The sequence below is a fragment of the Bombina bombina genome, chromosome 4, assembly GCF_027579735.1.
Source record: "Bombina bombina isolate aBomBom1 chromosome 4, aBomBom1.pri, whole genome shotgun sequence".
Lineage (NCBI taxonomy): Eukaryota > Metazoa > Chordata > Amphibia > Anura > Bombinatoridae > Bombina > Bombina bombina.
The window spans coordinates 295,993,065-296,011,736 of NC_069502.1; the positions used below are offsets into that span (position 1 = coordinate 295,993,065).

Here is an 18,672-nt window from a genome sequence, read left to right on the forward strand (position 1 = left end):
GTTTATTTATTTATTTGACATTGAAACTTTCACTTAAAACATGCCCAATGTGCTGAGCCTGCAAGTATTTGTTAGGTATTAAAATTATAGTTATGGCTGGGTGGTTTAATAATAATAATAACAATATATTTCATATTCAAAATCCATTGGGAGATTGATCAGTGCTGTTGTCTCATATTTACATAGCTTTTCTACAGAAAAAATGTTTGTTACTTATATTTTCAGTGTAGGTGGGGATACAACTGGCAAAATTAGCTATTTCAAATATCAAATAATGTTAAAGTAGATGTTGGCAAACAATTAAATACACTCCACTAGGTAAAATGAACCATTGGGAACACATTAAAGGGAAGAAAATGTTACAATCAGTGAAGGAGTTAATTTATTTTTGTCCCTACCTGGCCACAGTAAAGTAAGACAGACAACACTTAAAGGATTACTTTCTGTTATAATTTTTAAGCTAAACAACTAACATATTAAAGTTAATAAACATTAATTAAAACCTACTGACCTATATTTTCTCCAAAACGAAGTTTCATAACGTTCTAAAAAGTTATATCTTTTATTCGCCGATGATGTCACGTTATCCTGCCCACTATTTTCAGCACTGCGTGTTCAAAATACTTAAACCAATAACTTTGTGTTTAAAGCGCCATTTTGAAACCTAGGTATTGTAAGCAGATTGGTACAGAGCAAAGGGTACCCACGGAGTGGGTTTGGAAAACAATTACATTTGCAGACAAGATTTCTGATATAAGGTAGAGATATGTTAATGAAATGCTATTGATAAAAAGTGTATTTGGGGTAGTTAGTAACAGGCATAGAAAATATTTACTTACAGTGGCCCTTTAACACTCAACATCTCTGCTGCCTTGCTAGAAGTGTTCTAGGCTAAATAGGCAAAAGCTGAAAAGTGATTTTTTTTTCCACTTGAGGTTAACATCACTATTAGACATCACCTAGTTTTCACAATTTTCAAGCGATAAGCATATATCTTCTTCACAATTACAAAAATACATTTATTATCATATTCTTGAAATATATTTTATACCCAGAGTAGGCATTTGGCTTCCAAGTCTAAAGATCACAAACAAAAAGGCTGGGGTACAAACAGATATGGAGCTTTTACTGGATTAAATGGACATAATACTTATATGCTAAACACTTGAAAGTGATGTAGTATAACTGAAAAGCTGACATGAAAATATCACCTGAACATCTCTATGTAAAAGATAAGATATTTTACCTCAAAATTGCTTCAGTTCACCTGAGTAAGTGCTCTGATAACTGTTATTGCTGCTGTAAAGCTGCACGTTAAAAGAAAAATACAAAAAAAAAAAGCAATAGCCAATCAGCATCAGCAGTGCTGGGGTCATACCTCCCAACATTTGAAAATTCCAAAGAGGGACACCGTTAACAAAGCTCCGCTGCACAACAAATCCCCCCCCACCGTGACACAGTTACTATACAGTCCTATTAAAGGACACACACATACATACACATATTTACACACATATATGCATAAAAATATTTATAGACATATACATACACATATTTACACACACATACATACAAACACATTTAAACACACATACATACATATGCACAGTCATACACATTTATACACACACACTGATAAACACATATTCACACACACATACACATACTCATATACACATATTTACACACACACATATGCACAGTCATACACACATATTTACAAACATACACATTTATACAAATACACACACACACACACACACACACACTCATACACATATATACATACACATACTTTCACGCACATTTATACACACACATACATGTATACATACACACACATATACACATTTATACACACACACTGATAAACACACCCACACATACACACACAAACACACATATTTACACAAACACATTTGGAAAAAAGGACCAGGACCCTATATGTATACATAACATTACCAGCACTAGCAGCATACAAGGGTAGTATGTAATATTGCATGTTGACTGCCACAGCTTGTACAGCTGCAACCCCATCTTTGAAACAGGTAAAACACAAAACCCTTCTCATTCAGTGTCCCGGCACCTGTCAGCCACCCCAGCAAGCCCCTCAGTACAGAACTAAAGTGTCCTGCATCTGTCACTCAGCTTCCTGCTATAGCTGCTCCTGTCTGACCCTGCCAGCCTCTAAGTGCCCAGTACACCTCAAATAGCCACACAGGAAAAACTAGCAAGCCCCACAAGACAAATGAGTTTGGAGTGCACAGCTGTCACTCCTGCTGCGTCATCTCAGCAATCTTGTCAGATCTTACCCATGGGTGGCGGCGGCCAGCAGAGTAAGTCCACTCCACAGTCGGTCCTGACGGTAAGTACTGGCGGCGACACTGGACTGGAGCACAAGTTAGTTGACAGACTCACATAGTCACGACTCTGGGACTTCTTAGAGACAGGGACTAGTCTCTGAGCGGTAGTCTCCTCCTCTGGACTTGAGACAATGCGGGGCACCCTGAGTTCACAGCCTCACTCTGCAGAGTCAACACACAGCAGCACATGCAGTCATGTGCGCCAAAAACCTGTGACTGGCCACTTGACTGTAGATGTCACTCATCTTGCACTGACTGACTGTGTGTGGTGCCTGTGTGTGGTGCTTCATGTGCAGTCATGTGATTGCCCAGGGCCCAATAAGAATTAAAAAAAATGTTTTAAATGTAGAGCAGCCCAGGGGATGATGGCAATGCAGGACAGATGGCAATCTGTCCGGGACAGTAGGACAGACCCCGAAAATCGAGACTGTCCCGCGAAAATTTGGTTATGGGTCTTACATTGCTTTACTGTGATTTTATGAGATTTCACTTTAATCTTGTGAGATTTCACAGTAAACTTCCTTAAACTGAATAGGAAAATAACATGACTGCGCCTGCACATGCTAGATGCCCACTCCCTTGGAAGTTCTGGGACTAAAGTCTCTTTACAGTGGGGTGTAAATTTTGAGGTAAAAATCTTCCTTTTTTTACATAGAGATGTTCACATGATAGTCAGCTTTTTACAACTATGCTGCATCACTTTCAAGTGCTTCAACATTGGGTATCATTTCCCTTTAAACCGAAAGTGCTGACTGTTATTCCTAGAAGATTGAGCAGTCTCAATTTCAGATATTAGAGTCCTAGGTGCTATCACAAAGTGTTTATAAAATTCAAGAATGGTCTTCCAACAAATCCTTTGTTGTTACATCTCCAATTCCAGTAGATCACGTGCAAACAATGCTTTATGATTTGATCTCTGTGATTTTTTAGTGCCAACGTCATTCAGTAGGTTCCACCTCAGCAATACAAAACCATGTTCTCCTCCCATCAGTTTCTGGTCCCCAAAAATGGGTTCAAGGTGACCTTTTACCTGTAAACAAAGTAAGGAAAAGCTGTTAGCCAAGGATGAGTTTTTACTTAACAATAATGCTAAATGTATGTATTGCTGTTGTCTTTGCTTTGTGAAATGTACCTTCTCACTAGTGTATTACTGTTGATGTTTCTCTCATTCAAGATTACTGGTACACAGTGATAGCATCCTTCTGGCGTAAGTGTTTTTTATTAGTCTAAAACATCAAATATAATCTATAAATGTTATTGTTTTAAAAGATAAATAATCCCTTTGTTACCCATTCCCCAGTTTTGCACAGAAAACATGGTTATATTAATACAATTTTTTTTACCTCTGTAATTACCTTGTATCTAGACCTCTTTTGACAGCCCTCTGATCACATGGCTATTTATTTATTATCTATTGACTTGCATTATAGTGCTGTGTTGTGCACAACTTCACGGCATGAGCACAATGTTATCTATATCAACCACATGAACTAGCAGTCTCCTTCTAAAAAAGCATGTGATTAAGAGACTGTCTGTAGAGACTTAGAAACAGGCAGACATTTAGAGGTTTAAATATTATAAAGTATATTAAAATAACAATGTTGGTTCTTGGTTGTGCAAAGCTAGGGAATGGGTAATAAAGGCATTAGCTATCTTTTTAAACAATAACAATTTTGGTGTTGACTATCCCTTTATAACGCCATTTTGGCATTGCAATATGAAGCCTTTAATTTGGGCTTTCCTAACAAGGCAGATTTAGATAATTGATACTAGAGGATGAATAATATTCAAGAAACAGAGATATGAGATTATCAGTTAAGATATACTGAAAAAAATATAATGATGTGGCCACAGTAGTTATGGTAAAAAAAAGAAGGAAAAAAATATATATGTAATACATTTTTAAACAGATTTGACTGTTAATTTAATTTTATGCCAGCGTGAACTCCTTAAACATTTTGAAAACAAGCACTGCAATTAGATTAAACCTTATTAAAATATATAGTTTTCAAATTTGTCACCAATATTTTTTCCTTTTATATAACATTTTCTCAAATAAATGCAAATAAATGCTAAGTGACAAAATTCACATTAATTGAATCATATCTGAAATTACATTTTAATGACAACAGATGGCTTTCATGCAAGCATCCTTACCTTAGTGTATAGTTAAAACAAATTGCCTCATTTTCCTGCCTGATTACAGTACATATCCTATTTCTAAAATGCCCTAGTTCACCACATAACGTAATCTGATAGTTGCTTTTCAACTGTAATCAGCTTCACTGCCAGTTAATGTAAGTTTATTCTATTTAATGTAATTGCCATGGTAATTCCAAACACTGTGCACACTCTAGGCCTCTGCTGCATCCAATTCATTGATGTCTGATGGAAAATCCAAATGAACAGAGACTTCCTTTGTTGATCACATTTTAAAGTTAGGCAGGTAGTTTCACTGTAACATGAGAAATGTGGTATACTCATGAGTAACACAGAACAATAGACACAAATGGTTTTTGCATATTAACTGGAAAAAAAAAGGTTCCCCCCAGTATTATTTTAAAGTTAGAGTTGTCATACAAAGGAAAAACATCCACTATAGTATTTTCATGGTAGACCTCATACTGTACTGAAATAAGAAACAAAGAGTGATACACAGGGTTGGGATTTATTATAGATTTGGTAAAAAAAAAAAAAAAGACATAAAAGCAATTGGATTTAAAAAAGTAGTTTTTTTTTTCTTTTTCATGTGATGTTCTTTTCACTATGAATCTTTTGGAGCAATACAAATAAATACTAATAATAAGTAAACTGCTTTAAAAGTAATAGTGCTATGACTTAAAGGGACAGTAAACACCCTGTAATTACAAGGCATTTTTGTTGTGTTGCTACATTTGTCTTTCAATTGCCAAACTCCACACTGCTTTCAATTGCCAAACTCCACACACCATTTGCCTTTTTTTAAGGAGCCAATCTGGGATTTATTCTGCAGACAACAAGAATAGCCACTGTCATAATTAGGGTTGCCATGTTGCCACTTTAAGGCAAACATATGGAAAATACATCTGTCAGGGTTCTTATAATAGTACATTATACAAAACATTTCTTTAAACGGCCCCTGGCAGATGTATTTTTCAAAAGTTTCCTCCATTAAAGCAGCAATATAGTATAAAACACATTGTTATAAGTTGTTATCAGTTAAAGCCAATAAGGGAAATAAATGTTGCAGGTAGCCTTGAAAGTAAAATGCAACGTTGTTTCATTATGCTTAACTAAACATTTTATATAGAAATCTCAAGGTGTTTAGTGTTTCTTTAAAGGGATACGGAACCTAATTTATTTTCTATCATGAATCAGATAGAGCATGCAATTTTATGAAACGTTCTAATTTACTACTGTTATCAATTTTTCTTTGTTCTCTTGGTATCTTTATTTTTTTTTAAAAAAGCAGGAATGTAAGTTTACGAGCCAGCCCAGGGTTCTGAATCAAAAATGGGCCGGCTCGTAAGCTTACATTACTGCTTTTTAAAATAAAGATTGCAAGAGAACAAAGAAAATTTGATAATAGGAGTAAATTAGAAAGTTGCTTAAAATTGTATGCTCTATCGGATTCATGAAATAAAAAACATTGGGTTCAGTATCCCTTTGTTAAGGCATCAGATACACCTTTAACTTTTTTCTAAAATGTGCCCATTAGACTCTTGATCAGTTTGTATACAGCGGCTAGTGATGCATGGGCCTATGCATGCAAGCACAGTTTTTGATCATCAGGCCCTTAACGTTTCACAAATGTTATGAATATTTTCATTACTACCTCTTGTGTTAAAGTGGCATAAAAGCCCAAATTAAACTTTCAAGGTTTACTTTTGTTATCAAATTTGCTTTGTTCTTCTAGTATTTGTTGAAAAGCATACCAAGGTAAGCTCAGGTGTAGCAATGCTAGTTGCTGATTGGCTGCTATGCATATGTACCTCTTCTCATTGACTCTAGGTTCCAGTAGTGCATTGCTGCTTTGAAGCTTACTTTAACTATGTGTTTAACGCCTTTGCAGGGGTAAAAAACATAATTATTATTATATTATATATACTTAAATAATAGTGCAATAATAAAATGCACCTCTTTTTTGCTCTTTTATATTTCTTTATCTATATTTGATTTCTTCAGTAAGTGCTAATGTTTCATAGTTTTATTTTTTACATATTGCAAGATGTATTGGTAGGTAAAAGAGGGAGCAAAATAAAACTTTGATAGGTGACTTTATTAAATAACATCATACGAGAGACTATACTTTTAGGTAGTCAGCAAGTGAATTAATCAGCAAACCATGTTGAATTTAGATATGTTTAGATTTCTATGTAGACAAGAATACATTTTTTTTAAATTAAAAACTCAAAATCCGACAAGTTTCTATTCTGAACTTGACATATTTAACTATTGAAACTGAATGTTGTTGTGTGTGTTTTTTTTGTCTAGAGAAAAAATTATATATGTGAGCGCCTGTGTATAAAACACTGGCTTAAGATCTTATTGTGTGGCAGTATTTTAAAGTTTATAATAAATTAAACCGTTCCATATAAATAATAATTAATAAATTCACCAATACAAACTACTCTAAACAATCAATTTATTTTGTTAAAAAAATGACAATTAATAATATAAATAAAATGTTTACTTCATAAAATTCTACTTATGTAGGCGTCTAGATATATTGGTACCAATAATTACAATATTTGATATTAACAAGTAACTAACAAATTAATCTGAAATTATTAAACGTTGTTTAAAAATTCAATAATGTTTTAATAATAATAAATAATGTTATTCTGAAAAATATTTGAAGTTTCTACGACACAAAGCAACAAATGTTAAAAAACAGAGATGTAGCGTTATTTTTCAAAGGAACATCGTTGACAAACAATGTTGCTAAATAATGTTTAAAATCCAATGAATATATTATGTATTCATACCAAGTTGTTCCATAAAAAATATAATGAGAGTATAAACAATAAAAAAAAAAATCAGGGTCCTTATCAGTGTTTTTGTGGATATTTAAGTTTGTTGTTTTTAAACAGATTAGTCTCTAGTTTGCCATAATGTTTGCAGTGTATGTTCAGATATTCACAATATATCTATGTCTTAGACTGGAGTTTGTAAGTTTCCGTTGAGGTACCTTAATTATTTTCCGATGTTTTATTATCCTGATTCTGTGTAGCTTTATTTGAAGCTATTAGAGGTGGTTTTTCTTGCTGCCAAGACGCAAAGACAATCTGAGCTTCTTTCCAAACACGCCCACAAGTGCGGGGATGACGTACAACCTTCCGGTGGTTCCTGTGCAAGTCGTCACAGTAGTTCCTGTGCAAGTAGTCTGTTGACTGCTACTCGCACAGGTACCTCAATGGAAACTTACAAACTCCAGTCTAAGACATAGATATATTGTGAATATCTGAACATACACCGTAAACATTATGGCAAACTAGAGAGTAATCTGTTTAAAAACAACAAACTTAAATATCCGCAAAAACACTGATAAGGACCCTGAAAAAAGTTTGATTGTTTATACTCTCATTATATTTTTTATGGAACAACTTGGTATGAATACATAATATATTCATTGGATTTTAAATATTATTTAGCAACATTGTTTGTCAACGATGTTCCTTTGAAAAATAATGCTACACCTCTGTTTTTTAACATTTGTTGCTTTGTGTCGTAGAAACTTCAAATATTTTTCAGAATAACATTATTTAGTATTATTAAAACATTATTGAATTTTTAAACAACTTTTTAGAATTTATATGTGTGTTTAGGACCAATAATTTCAGATTAATTTGTTAGCTACTTGTTAATATCAAATATTGTAAATATTGGTACCAATATATCTAGATGCCTACATAAGTAGAATTTTATGAAGTAAACATTTTATTTATATTATTAATTCTCATTTTTTTAACAAAATAAATTGATTGTTTGTTTGGAGTAGTTTGCATTGGTGAATTAATTAATTATTATTTATATGGAACGGTTTAACTTATTATAAACTTTAAAATACTGCCACACAATAAGATCTTAAGCCAGTGTTTTATACACAGGCGCTCACATATATAATTTTTTCTCTAGACAAAAAAAACACACACAACATTATTCAGTTTCAATAGTTAAATATGTCAAATTCAGAATTGAAACTTGTCGGAATTTGAGATTTTAATTTAAAAAAAAAAAATGTATTCTTGTCTACATAGAAATCGAAAGATATCATTTTTCTCTGTATCTTCTACCTCCCAAGCTTTGGGATTGCCTGTTTTTTTATGTGAAGCCTGATCTTGATCTAGCGCATAGTTTTTCACAACAGTCTTTTTGTGTTTTTTTTTTTGTCTCCCAATGGTTAATATGAAATATGTTCAAGTTTATTATCTACTGGCGGTTGATATCTTAGTGCCTTTCGTAAGCCAAGCTACTTCTCATAATAGAATGTTACGCAGGAGCCTTTCCTTAAAGGGATACTAAACCCAAATTTTTTCTTTTATGTTTCAGATAGAACATGCAATTTTAAGCAGCTTTTTAAATTACTCCTACTATAATTTTTTTCTTAATTCTCTTGGTATCTTTATTTGAAAAAGTAGCCGGCCCATTTTTGGTTCAGCACCAGGGTAGAGCTTGCTGGTTGGTGGCTAAATGTACCAAGCGTTATCCAGGGTGCTGAACCAAAAATGGTCTGTCTCCTAAAGTTTCTTTCCTACTTTTTAAAATAAAGATTCCAAGAGAATGAATACAAATTAATAATAGGAGTAAATTAAAAAGTTGCTTTAAATTGCACGCTCTATCTGAAACATAAAAGAAAAAAATGTGTTTAGTATCCCTTTAACAAGGGGGTCGTTGCCATCTCTCTTACATTTTTTTCTCCATGTTTACATCCATATGAATGAGAACCGTATTGCCACACTGATATATATATATATATATATATATATATATATATATACAGTATATACAGTATTTCAATTTGGTGTGATCTAGAAAAAGGCATTGTTGTTTTTCTATAAATTAATTGTGGGATATTGCTTGTTTATAACATTATATTCAGTAATAATTAGAATTAAACTACACTCATTCTTTATAGTTGCTATTTGGCATACTTTGCTTCAAGGTTATTTCTATTAACAAACTGGCTTGTTTTTACGTATTTTTAAATGTGATAGCAATTAAAGGTAATTATGTCTGAGTACAGTCCATTCAAGACTGAAACTATCCAAATTATTAGCTTAACCCTGATTAGAACAATGTTTTTTTATTGCTGCTAAAATAATTTTGAAAGTTATTTAATAAAGGATTGTTTTTTCCTTACATGGAAGAACACGTTGTCTATCTTTTTGCTATAGGGGTGACTTACAAATTATGGTTTTAGTCTTATATGTAATCCTGCTTGAAAATCCCTTAGCTGCTACCACATTTATGAAAGACTTCTTAGACAAATAGCTGTTTTAGTGCTGCCAGATGCGACAGAAACGTACAGCACGTCTGTAGGATGTGTGCACTTATGACCGTTAGTTGCTATGGCACAAGGCCCACAAATAAGAGGGTCCTACATACCCATTTGAGACAAAGGTGGTTTTTCATGAATAGCACACATATTTGTAAAATGACATACTCCTGCTACCAAAGTGAATGCAACTGTTTCCTGTAGAATATTATTATTGCCAACATCAGTAAATGTAAAGACCCTTTCTGTAAGTTATTTGTTACATGGAAGAATTCCTTTTTTTTTTGGAGTTTAGGAGATTTTTCTTTTAAATTTACTTTATGAAATTAACATGAACTGTAATTTGAGTTTATGTTTTAAATTTTTTACAACTCCTTTCATGATTCTAGCACTGCTCATTTCCTTTATTTTTTTTAAAAAAATTTATTGACAAGTTAATGCCTGCTTGACATCTGTAGGCTGTTCATGTTCTTATATAATTTTGGTAATCTCAAGGTAAAAACAATGAACTCTAGATACCTGCACAATTTATTTTGTCCTTCCATTTTCTTTAATGCAGAACACAATGGGTTTTGTAAAGTATTATAGCTGCTATGACTATACAATTTTTCAAATGAAAGAAGATAAGTGCTACATATCTACTTATATTTACTTCACATACCCATAAACACATGGATTAAATCCTATGAGAAGATGAAAGAATTAGCCAGTTGCAGATAATAATAAAAACAGGAAGGGTGGTGCAAATAAAGAGAGGTAAGGAAGTATTGTGCTTTGAGAAATAAGAGACCAGGGGGCCGATTTATCAAGGGTCGAATGGCCCCTGATGCCCCTCGCCGGAAACAGCAGTTATGAAGCAGCGGTCTTAAGACCGCTGCTCCATAACTGGTCCGCCGCCTCTGAGGCAGCGGTCTGCAATCCGCCAGATCCTAGGCAAATCTGCAGGGGGCGGCATTGCACAAGCAGTTTACCAGAACTGCTTGTGCAATGTTAAATCCCGACAGTGTATGCTTTCGGCATTCAGCGTATCATGTCGGACAGACGTTGATAAATCAGCCCCTAGATATGGGCTCCAGTTGGAAAGCCCTAGATCAGACATCCTCAAACTTGGCCCTCCAAAGGTTTTGGAACAACATTTCCCATGATGCTCAGCCAGCATATCAGCTGGCTGAGCATTATGGGAAATGTAGTTCCAAAACCTCTGGAGGGCCAAGTTTGAGGACGTCTGCCCTAGATCAAAGGGACCTGAAACATCTACAAGTCTTTTCTGTAGTAAATTAACAATGATTTTTCAATGCAAAGCTACCCCCCACTTGACTTATTTAGACAAGCCAAACTCGACTTTGTTAATTGAGTAGACAACAAAACTTTCATTGTTTTGCAATATTTTATTAATTAATCTTCTCTCACCTGCTGAGGTCAATGAGAAACAGATGTTAAGGAACTTTAGGAATAGACAACAACTGATTTCTAATGTCTGGAGCATAAACTACTATTTCTCACAGTGACTGAAAAGCCCATAATTTTTAGAGTTAACGAGGGACAATCAAGTAAAAATAAAGTTTTATGATTCAGAAAGTGCATGCAGTTTTAAGACACTTCCCAATTTACTTTCATTATCAAATTTTGTATACACACTTTATGGGGAACAAGATCCTACTGTGCAAAAGCTCACAGGGTATACATATACTAGTCTGTGATTGGCTAATGTCTGTCACATTATACAGTGGGCCCGAAAATGGGAGAAAAAATAATTTTGTCAGAAAACAAACAAACTATTGCTTATTTGAAATTCATAGTAAGTTCTATTGTCTTATCTTTTAATTGTGCACTTGGTAATTATGCAATTCTACTGCATTGAGTGGACCTTTAAATTACTGGGGAAAAGGTGGCAAAATAAAGTACTGAATTTTTTTTTTTTTTGTTCTACTACATAGAATTAAAAATCTTATATTACAATCTGTAAGTGTTTCATATCCCTTTAAGAATAAGGACAGATGCTGGTGTCTGATTTTTAATCCTAGCGGGCAACATTTATTTTAAAAAGTTGAAAAAACTTTGGAAAAAGTTGGACAAAGTGATCAAACTTGGCCGAATGAAGCCATTTAAAAATCTACCTAATCTCAGAAATGTTGCTTAAAAGGATAGTCTAGTCAAAATTAAACTTTCACGATTCAGATAGAGCATGCAATTTTATGCAACTTTGTAATTTACTCATATTGTCAATTTTTCTTCTGTCTCTTCGTATCTTTATTTTAAAAAGCTGGAAAGTAAGCCTAAGAGCCGGCCCATTTTTGGTTCACCCCCTGGGTAGCACTTGCTGATTGGATGGCTACATTTAGACACCAATCAGCAAGCTCTACCCAAGTGCTGGGCCAACTTCTAAGCTTACATTCCAGCTTTTTTAAATAAAGATACTAAGAGAACAAAGAAAAATTGATAATATAAGTAAATTAGAAAGTTGCTTACAATTGCATGCTCTATCTGAATCATGAAAGTTTAATTTTGACTATACTATACGTTTAATGGCTACTTTAACCAAGGCTGAATTGGGTCACAGATTGAAAATTTTCACCATGTGAATGGACCCCAGTGTTTTTTAAAAAAAAAAATATGCTTATTCATTAACAGCTATAAAACACAGATAATCAGCAAAGCTGTTTTTTTCATTTTATGTATGAATATTAATATATTTTTTATTTTTATTGTAGGTTCAGCTGAACTACTTTGGAAATTACATACCCAATGTCTGGACTCCTGAAACTGGATGTGGAACATGTGACCTGAACATGATAGATTTGTCTGCAGTAAATGTAAGTATATGCAGTTATTGTACAGGATTTAAGCTTAAAAATAAATAATCAATAAACCCTTTCCCCTGATGCCAAGGTTGATGATGTCATTCATTCAAATAACATATGGTCATTATCTAAGAAACTTAATACGAGTTATTAGGAAAGTTTGTTTCCCGTAATGACAAAGTGTCACACATTTGGCTACTCAAATCATGAGAATGAATATTCAGAACATAAGGAACACATTATGGTTTGAAAGTTGTTAACATTAGCTCTGGTTTGTAGAACAGTGTTTTAAAAGCTCATAAATGTGGAAAATAATGAAGTGTTTGATTATATTTCGTTACTATCTAAACATGCAACTCTTACTAGTTTAGTTTTAATATCCTGTAACTATGCTTGCAAACTGGAGGTGAACAAATTAAACATTAGGTAATCAACCTTTATAATTTAATAAAGTATGTACCACAGTTCTGACACATTTTCCACATTTTACATTCATGTCTAATGCTCCTTGTCAAACCATTTATTTAAAACATTAATTTCTTTGGATGAGATTATGGGGCAAACATGTAAAATACTTATTCAGTTGTTTAAATTCAACAAGAAGTGTGACAACAATTGTCTCTTTACATTTGGTATATCATATTGTACTTGAATGTGAAATGGCATAAATGTGGAAATAAACTTCATGAGATGAATTTCCATGGTCAAGCAGTTGTACATAAGCCTCACATCAATATGTGCAGAGTTCAAGGTTTGGGGCTAGGCCACTTAGCTCCAGTGAAGAGTCATCTTAATTCTGCAGGAAACAAAGACATTTTAGACAATTGGGTCCTTCCACCTTTGTGGCAACATGTGCTCAAAATGAAGTCCATGAAGATATGGAGCTTGGTGTAGATAAAAAGTTATGTCCTGCACAGAGCCCTGACCTCAAACAGATTGAACACATTTGGGATGGATTGAATGCTTATTGTGTGCCAGACCTTCTTGTCCAACATCAGTGCCTGATCTTACTAATGCTTTTCTGACTGAGTGTGCAAAAATTCCCAGACACCATACAAAATCCTGCAGAAAGTCTTCCCAAAAGAGTCTTCCCAAAAGAGTGGCAGCTGCTGTAGCTGCAAATACCCATGCCTTTGGAATGGGATGTCCAATAAACTCATATAGGTGTGATGGTCAGATGTCCACATACTTTTGGCCATATAGTGTTGATTTAGGTTTTTTTTATGACTCTTTTATCCTTTGCTGTAAACCTATTATCTGAACTATTGCTCCTAGGATCAACAGGCATTAAGTAGAGGGCATCTAATATAATTTATCCCATTTTACTGTTTCCTTGGATTTTTGTTTCTATATTAGTCACAGCTGTGCGTTTGGAGATGACCACTGAAAGCTTCTGCCCACCCAGTTGCTTCTGCCTATGATTTTTGTCACTTCTTCAAATTAAGTCTATTTTAGTTCTTAATGTGTTAGCTTTCTCCAAAATTGGTGTGTCCGGTCCACGGCGTCATCCTTCCTTTTGGAATATTCTCTTCCCCAACAGGAAATGGCAAAGAGTCCCAGCAAAGCTGGTCACATGATCCCTCCTAGGCTCCGCCCACCCCAGTCATTCTCTTTGCCGTTGCACAGGCAACATCTCCACGGAGATGGTTAAGAGTTTTTTGGTGTTTAAATGTAGTTTTATTCTTCTATCAAGTGTTTGTTATTTTAAAATAGTGCTGGTATGTACTATTTACTCTGAAACAGAAAAGGATGAAGATTTCTGTTTGTAAGAGGAAGATGATTTTAGCAGACAGTAACTAAAATCGATTGCTGTTTCCACACAGGACTGTTGAGATGAAGTAACTTCAGTTGGGGGAAACAGTTAGCAGTCTTTTCTGCTTAAGGTATGACTAGCCATATTTCTAACAAGACCATGTAATGCTGGAAGGCTGTCATTTCCCCTCATGGGGACCGGTAAGTCATTTTCTTAGTTAAACATAAAAGAATAAAGGGCTTCAAAAAGGGCTTAAAAACTGGTAGACATTTTTCTGGGCTAAAACAATTGCTTTACTAGGCATATTATGCAGATTCTAACTAATTATTGATATTATAATCTTGGGGAACGTTTAGAAAAATGGCAGGCACTGTGTTGGACACTTTTTTCAGATGGGGGCCTTTCTAGTTATAGACAGAGCCTCATTCTGGGACTGTATAGGGGTTAAATGTAAAAACGGCTCCGGTTCCGTTAATTTAAGGGTTAAAGCTCTGAAATTTGGTGTGCAATACTTTTAATGCTTTAAGACACTGTGGTGAAATTTTGGTGAACAATTCCTTCATACTTTTTCACATATTCAGTAATAAAGTGTTTTCAGTTTGAAATTTAAAGTGACAGTAACGGTTTTATTTTAAAACGTTTTTTGTGCTTTGTTGACAAGTTTAAGCCTGTTTAACATGTCTGTACCATCAGATAAGCTATGTTCTATATGTATGAAAGCCAATGTGTCTCCCCATTTAAATTTATGTGATAATTGTGCCATAGTGTCCAAACAAAGTAAGGACAGTAATGCAACAGATAATGTTATTGCCCAAGATGATTCCTCAAATGAGGGGAGTAAACATGATACTACATCATCCCCTACTGTGTCTACACCAGTTATGCCCACACAGGAGGCCCCTAGTACATCTAGTGCGCCAATACTTATTACCATGCAACAATTAACGGCTGTAATGGATAACTCCATAGCAAATCTTTTATCCAAAATGCCTACTTATCAGAGAAAGCGCGATTGCTCTGTTTTAAACACTGAAGAGCAAGAGGACGCTGATGATAACTGTTCTGACATACCCTCACACCAATCTCAAGGGGCCATGAGGGAGGTTTTGTCTGATGGAGAAATTTCAGATTCAGGAAAAATTTCTCATCAAGCTGAACCTGATGTTGTGACATTTAAATTTAAATTAGAACATCTCCGCGCACTGCTTAAGGAGGTGTTATCTACTCTGGATGATTGTGACAATTTGGTCATTCCAGAGAAATTATGTAAGATGGACAAGTTCCTAGAGGTTCCGGTGCCCCCCGACGCTTTTCCTATACCCAAGCGGGTGGCGGACATAGTAAATAAAGAGTGGGAAAGGCCCGGCATACCTTTTGTTCCCCCCCCCCTATATTTAAGAAATTATTTCCTATAGTCGACCCCAGAAAGGACTTATGGCAGACAGTCCCCAAGGTCGAGGGGGCGGTTTCTACTCTAAACAAATGCACTACTATTCCTATCGAAGATAGTTGTGCTTTCAAAGATCCTATGGATAAGAAATTAGAGGGTTTGCTTAAAAAGATTTTTGTACAGCAAGGTTACCTTCTACAACCAATTTCATGCATTGTTCCTGTCACTACGGCAGCGTGTTTCTGGTTCGAGGAACTAGAAAAATCGCTCAGTAAAGAATCTTTGTATGAGGAGGTTATGGACAGAGTTCAAGCACTTAAATTGGCTAACTCTTTTGTTTTAGATGCCGCTTTGCAATTAGCTAGATTAGCGGCGAAAAATTCAGGGTTTGCTGTCGTGGCGCGCAGAGTGCTTTGGCTAAAGTCTTGGTCAGCGGATGTGTCTTCCAAGACAAAATTGCTTAACATTCCTTTCAAAGGTAAAACATTATTTGGACCTGATTTGAAAGAGATTATTTCAGACATCACTGGGGGAAAGGGCCTCGCCCTCCCACAGGATAGGTCTTTTAAGGCTAATAATAAGCCTAATTTTCGTCCCTTTCGCAGAAACGGACCAGTCTCTAATTCTGTATCCTCTAAGCAAGAGGGTAATACTTCACAACCCAAACCAGCCTGGAAACCAATGCAAGGCTGGAACAAGGGTAAGCAGGCCAAGAAGCCTACCACTGCTACCAAAACAGCATGAAGGGATAGCCCCCGATCCGGGACCGGATCTAGTGGGGGGCAGACTTTCTCTCTTTGCTCAGGCTTGGGCAAGAGATGTTCAGGATCCTTGGGCGCTAGAAATAGTTTCTCAAGGTTATCTCCTGGAATTCAAGGAACTACCCCCAAGGGGAAGGTTCCACAGGTCTCAATTATCTTCAAACCAAATAAAGAGACAGGCATTCTTACATTGTGTAGAAGACCTGTTAAAGATGGGAGTGATACATCCAGTTCCAATAAGAGAACAAGGAATGGGATTTTATTCCAATCTGTTCATAGTTCCCAAAAAAGAGGGAACATTCAGACCAATTTTGGATCTAAAGATCCTAAACAAATTTCTCAGGGTACCATCGTTCAAAATGGAAACTATTCGAACGATCCTACCTACTATCCAGGAAAATCAATTTATGACTACCGTGGATTTAAAGGATGCGTACCTACATATTCCTATCCACAAGGAACATCATCAGTTCCTAAGGTTCGCTTTTCTGGACAAGCATTACCAGTTTGTGGCACTTCCATTTGGATTAGCCACTGCTCCAAGGATTTTCACAAAGGTACTAGGGTCCCTTCTAGCGGTTCTAAGACCAAGGGGCATTGCAGTAGTACCTTACTTGGACGACATCCTGATTCAAGCGTCGTCCCTGTCAAAAGCAAAGGCTCATACGGACATCGTCCTAGCCTTTCTCAGATCTCACGGATGGAAGGTGAACAAAGAAAAAAGTTCTCTGTCCCCATCAACAAGAGTTCCCTTCTTGGGAACAATAATAGATTCCTTAGAAATGAGGATTTTTCTGACAGAGGTCAGAAAATCAAAACTTCTAAGCTCTTGTCAAGTACTTCATTCTGTTCCTCGTCCTTCCATAGCGCAGTGCATGGAAGTAATAGGATTGATGGTTGCAACAATGGACATAGTTCCTTTTGAACGAATTAATCTAAGACCATTACAACTGTGCATGCTCAGACAGTGGAATGGGGATTATACAGACTTGTCTCCGACGATTCAAGTAGATCAAAAGACCAGAGATTCACTCCGTTGGTGGCTGACCCTGGACAATCTGTCACAGGGAATGAGCTTCCACAGACCAGAGTGGGTCATTGTCACGACCGACGCCAGCCTAGTGGGCTGGGGCGCGGTCTGGGAATCCCTGAAAGCTCAGGGTCTATGGTCTCGGGAAGAGTCTCTTCTCCCGATAAACATTCTGGAACTGAGAGCGATATTCAATGCTCTCAGAGCTTGGCCTCAACTAGCAAAGGCCAAATTCATAAGGTTTCAGTCAGACAACATGACGACCGTTGCATATATCAATCATCAGGGGGGAACAAGGACTTCCCTGGCGATGAAAGAAGTGACCAAGATAATTCAATGGGCGGAGGATCACTCCTGCCACTTGTCTGCGAACCACATCCCAGGAGTGGAAAATTGGGAAGCGGATTTTCTGAGTCGTCAGACATTCCATCCGGGGGAGTGGGAACTCCATCCGGAAATCTTTGCCCAAATAACTCAATTATGGGGCATTCCAGACATGGATCTGATGGCGTCTCGTCAGAACTTCAAGGTTCCTTGCTACGGGTCCAGATCCAGGGATCCCAAGGCGACCCTAGTAGATGCACTAGTAGCACCTTGGACCTTCAACCTAGCTTATGTATTCCCACCGTTTCCTCTCATCCCCAGGCTGGTAGCCAGGATCAATCAGGAGAGGGCCTCGGTGATCTTGATAGCTCCTGCGTGGCCACGCAGGACTTGGTATGCAGACCTGGTGAATATGTCATCGGCTCCACCATGGAAGCTACCTTTGAGACAGGACCTTCTTGTTCAGGGTCCATTCGAACATCCGAATCTGGTTTCCCTCCAACTGACGGCTTGGAGATTGAACGCTTGATTTTATCAAAGCGTGGGTTTTCAGATTCTGTAATAGATACTCTGATTCAGGCTAGGAAGCCTGTAACTAGAAAAATTTACCATAAAATATGGAAAAAATATATCTGTTGGTGTGAATCTAAAGGATTCCCATGGAACAAGATAAAAATTCCTAAGATTCTATTTTTTCTACAAGAAGGTTTGGAGAAAGGATTATCTGCAAGTTCTCTGAAGGGACAGATCTCTGCTTTATCTGTTTTACTTCA

At 36.0% G+C, this 18,672-nt stretch overlaps 1 protein-coding gene across 2 annotated transcripts in view; it reads left to right on the plus strand.

Moving 5' to 3' along the window:
* PLOD2 (procollagen-lysine,2-oxoglutarate 5-dioxygenase 2) overlaps positions 1-18,672 on the plus strand; it is a 161,431-nt gene that overhangs the window by 110,146 nt on the left and 32,613 nt on the right. For both annotated transcript variants that reach the window (XM_053710008.1, XM_053710009.1), the window contains exon 8: positions 12,552-12,653. In XM_053710008.1, the coding sequence (XP_053565983.1) occupies positions 12,552-12,653 (102 nt within the window). The remainder of the gene's footprint in view (positions 1-12,551; positions 12,654-18,672) is intronic.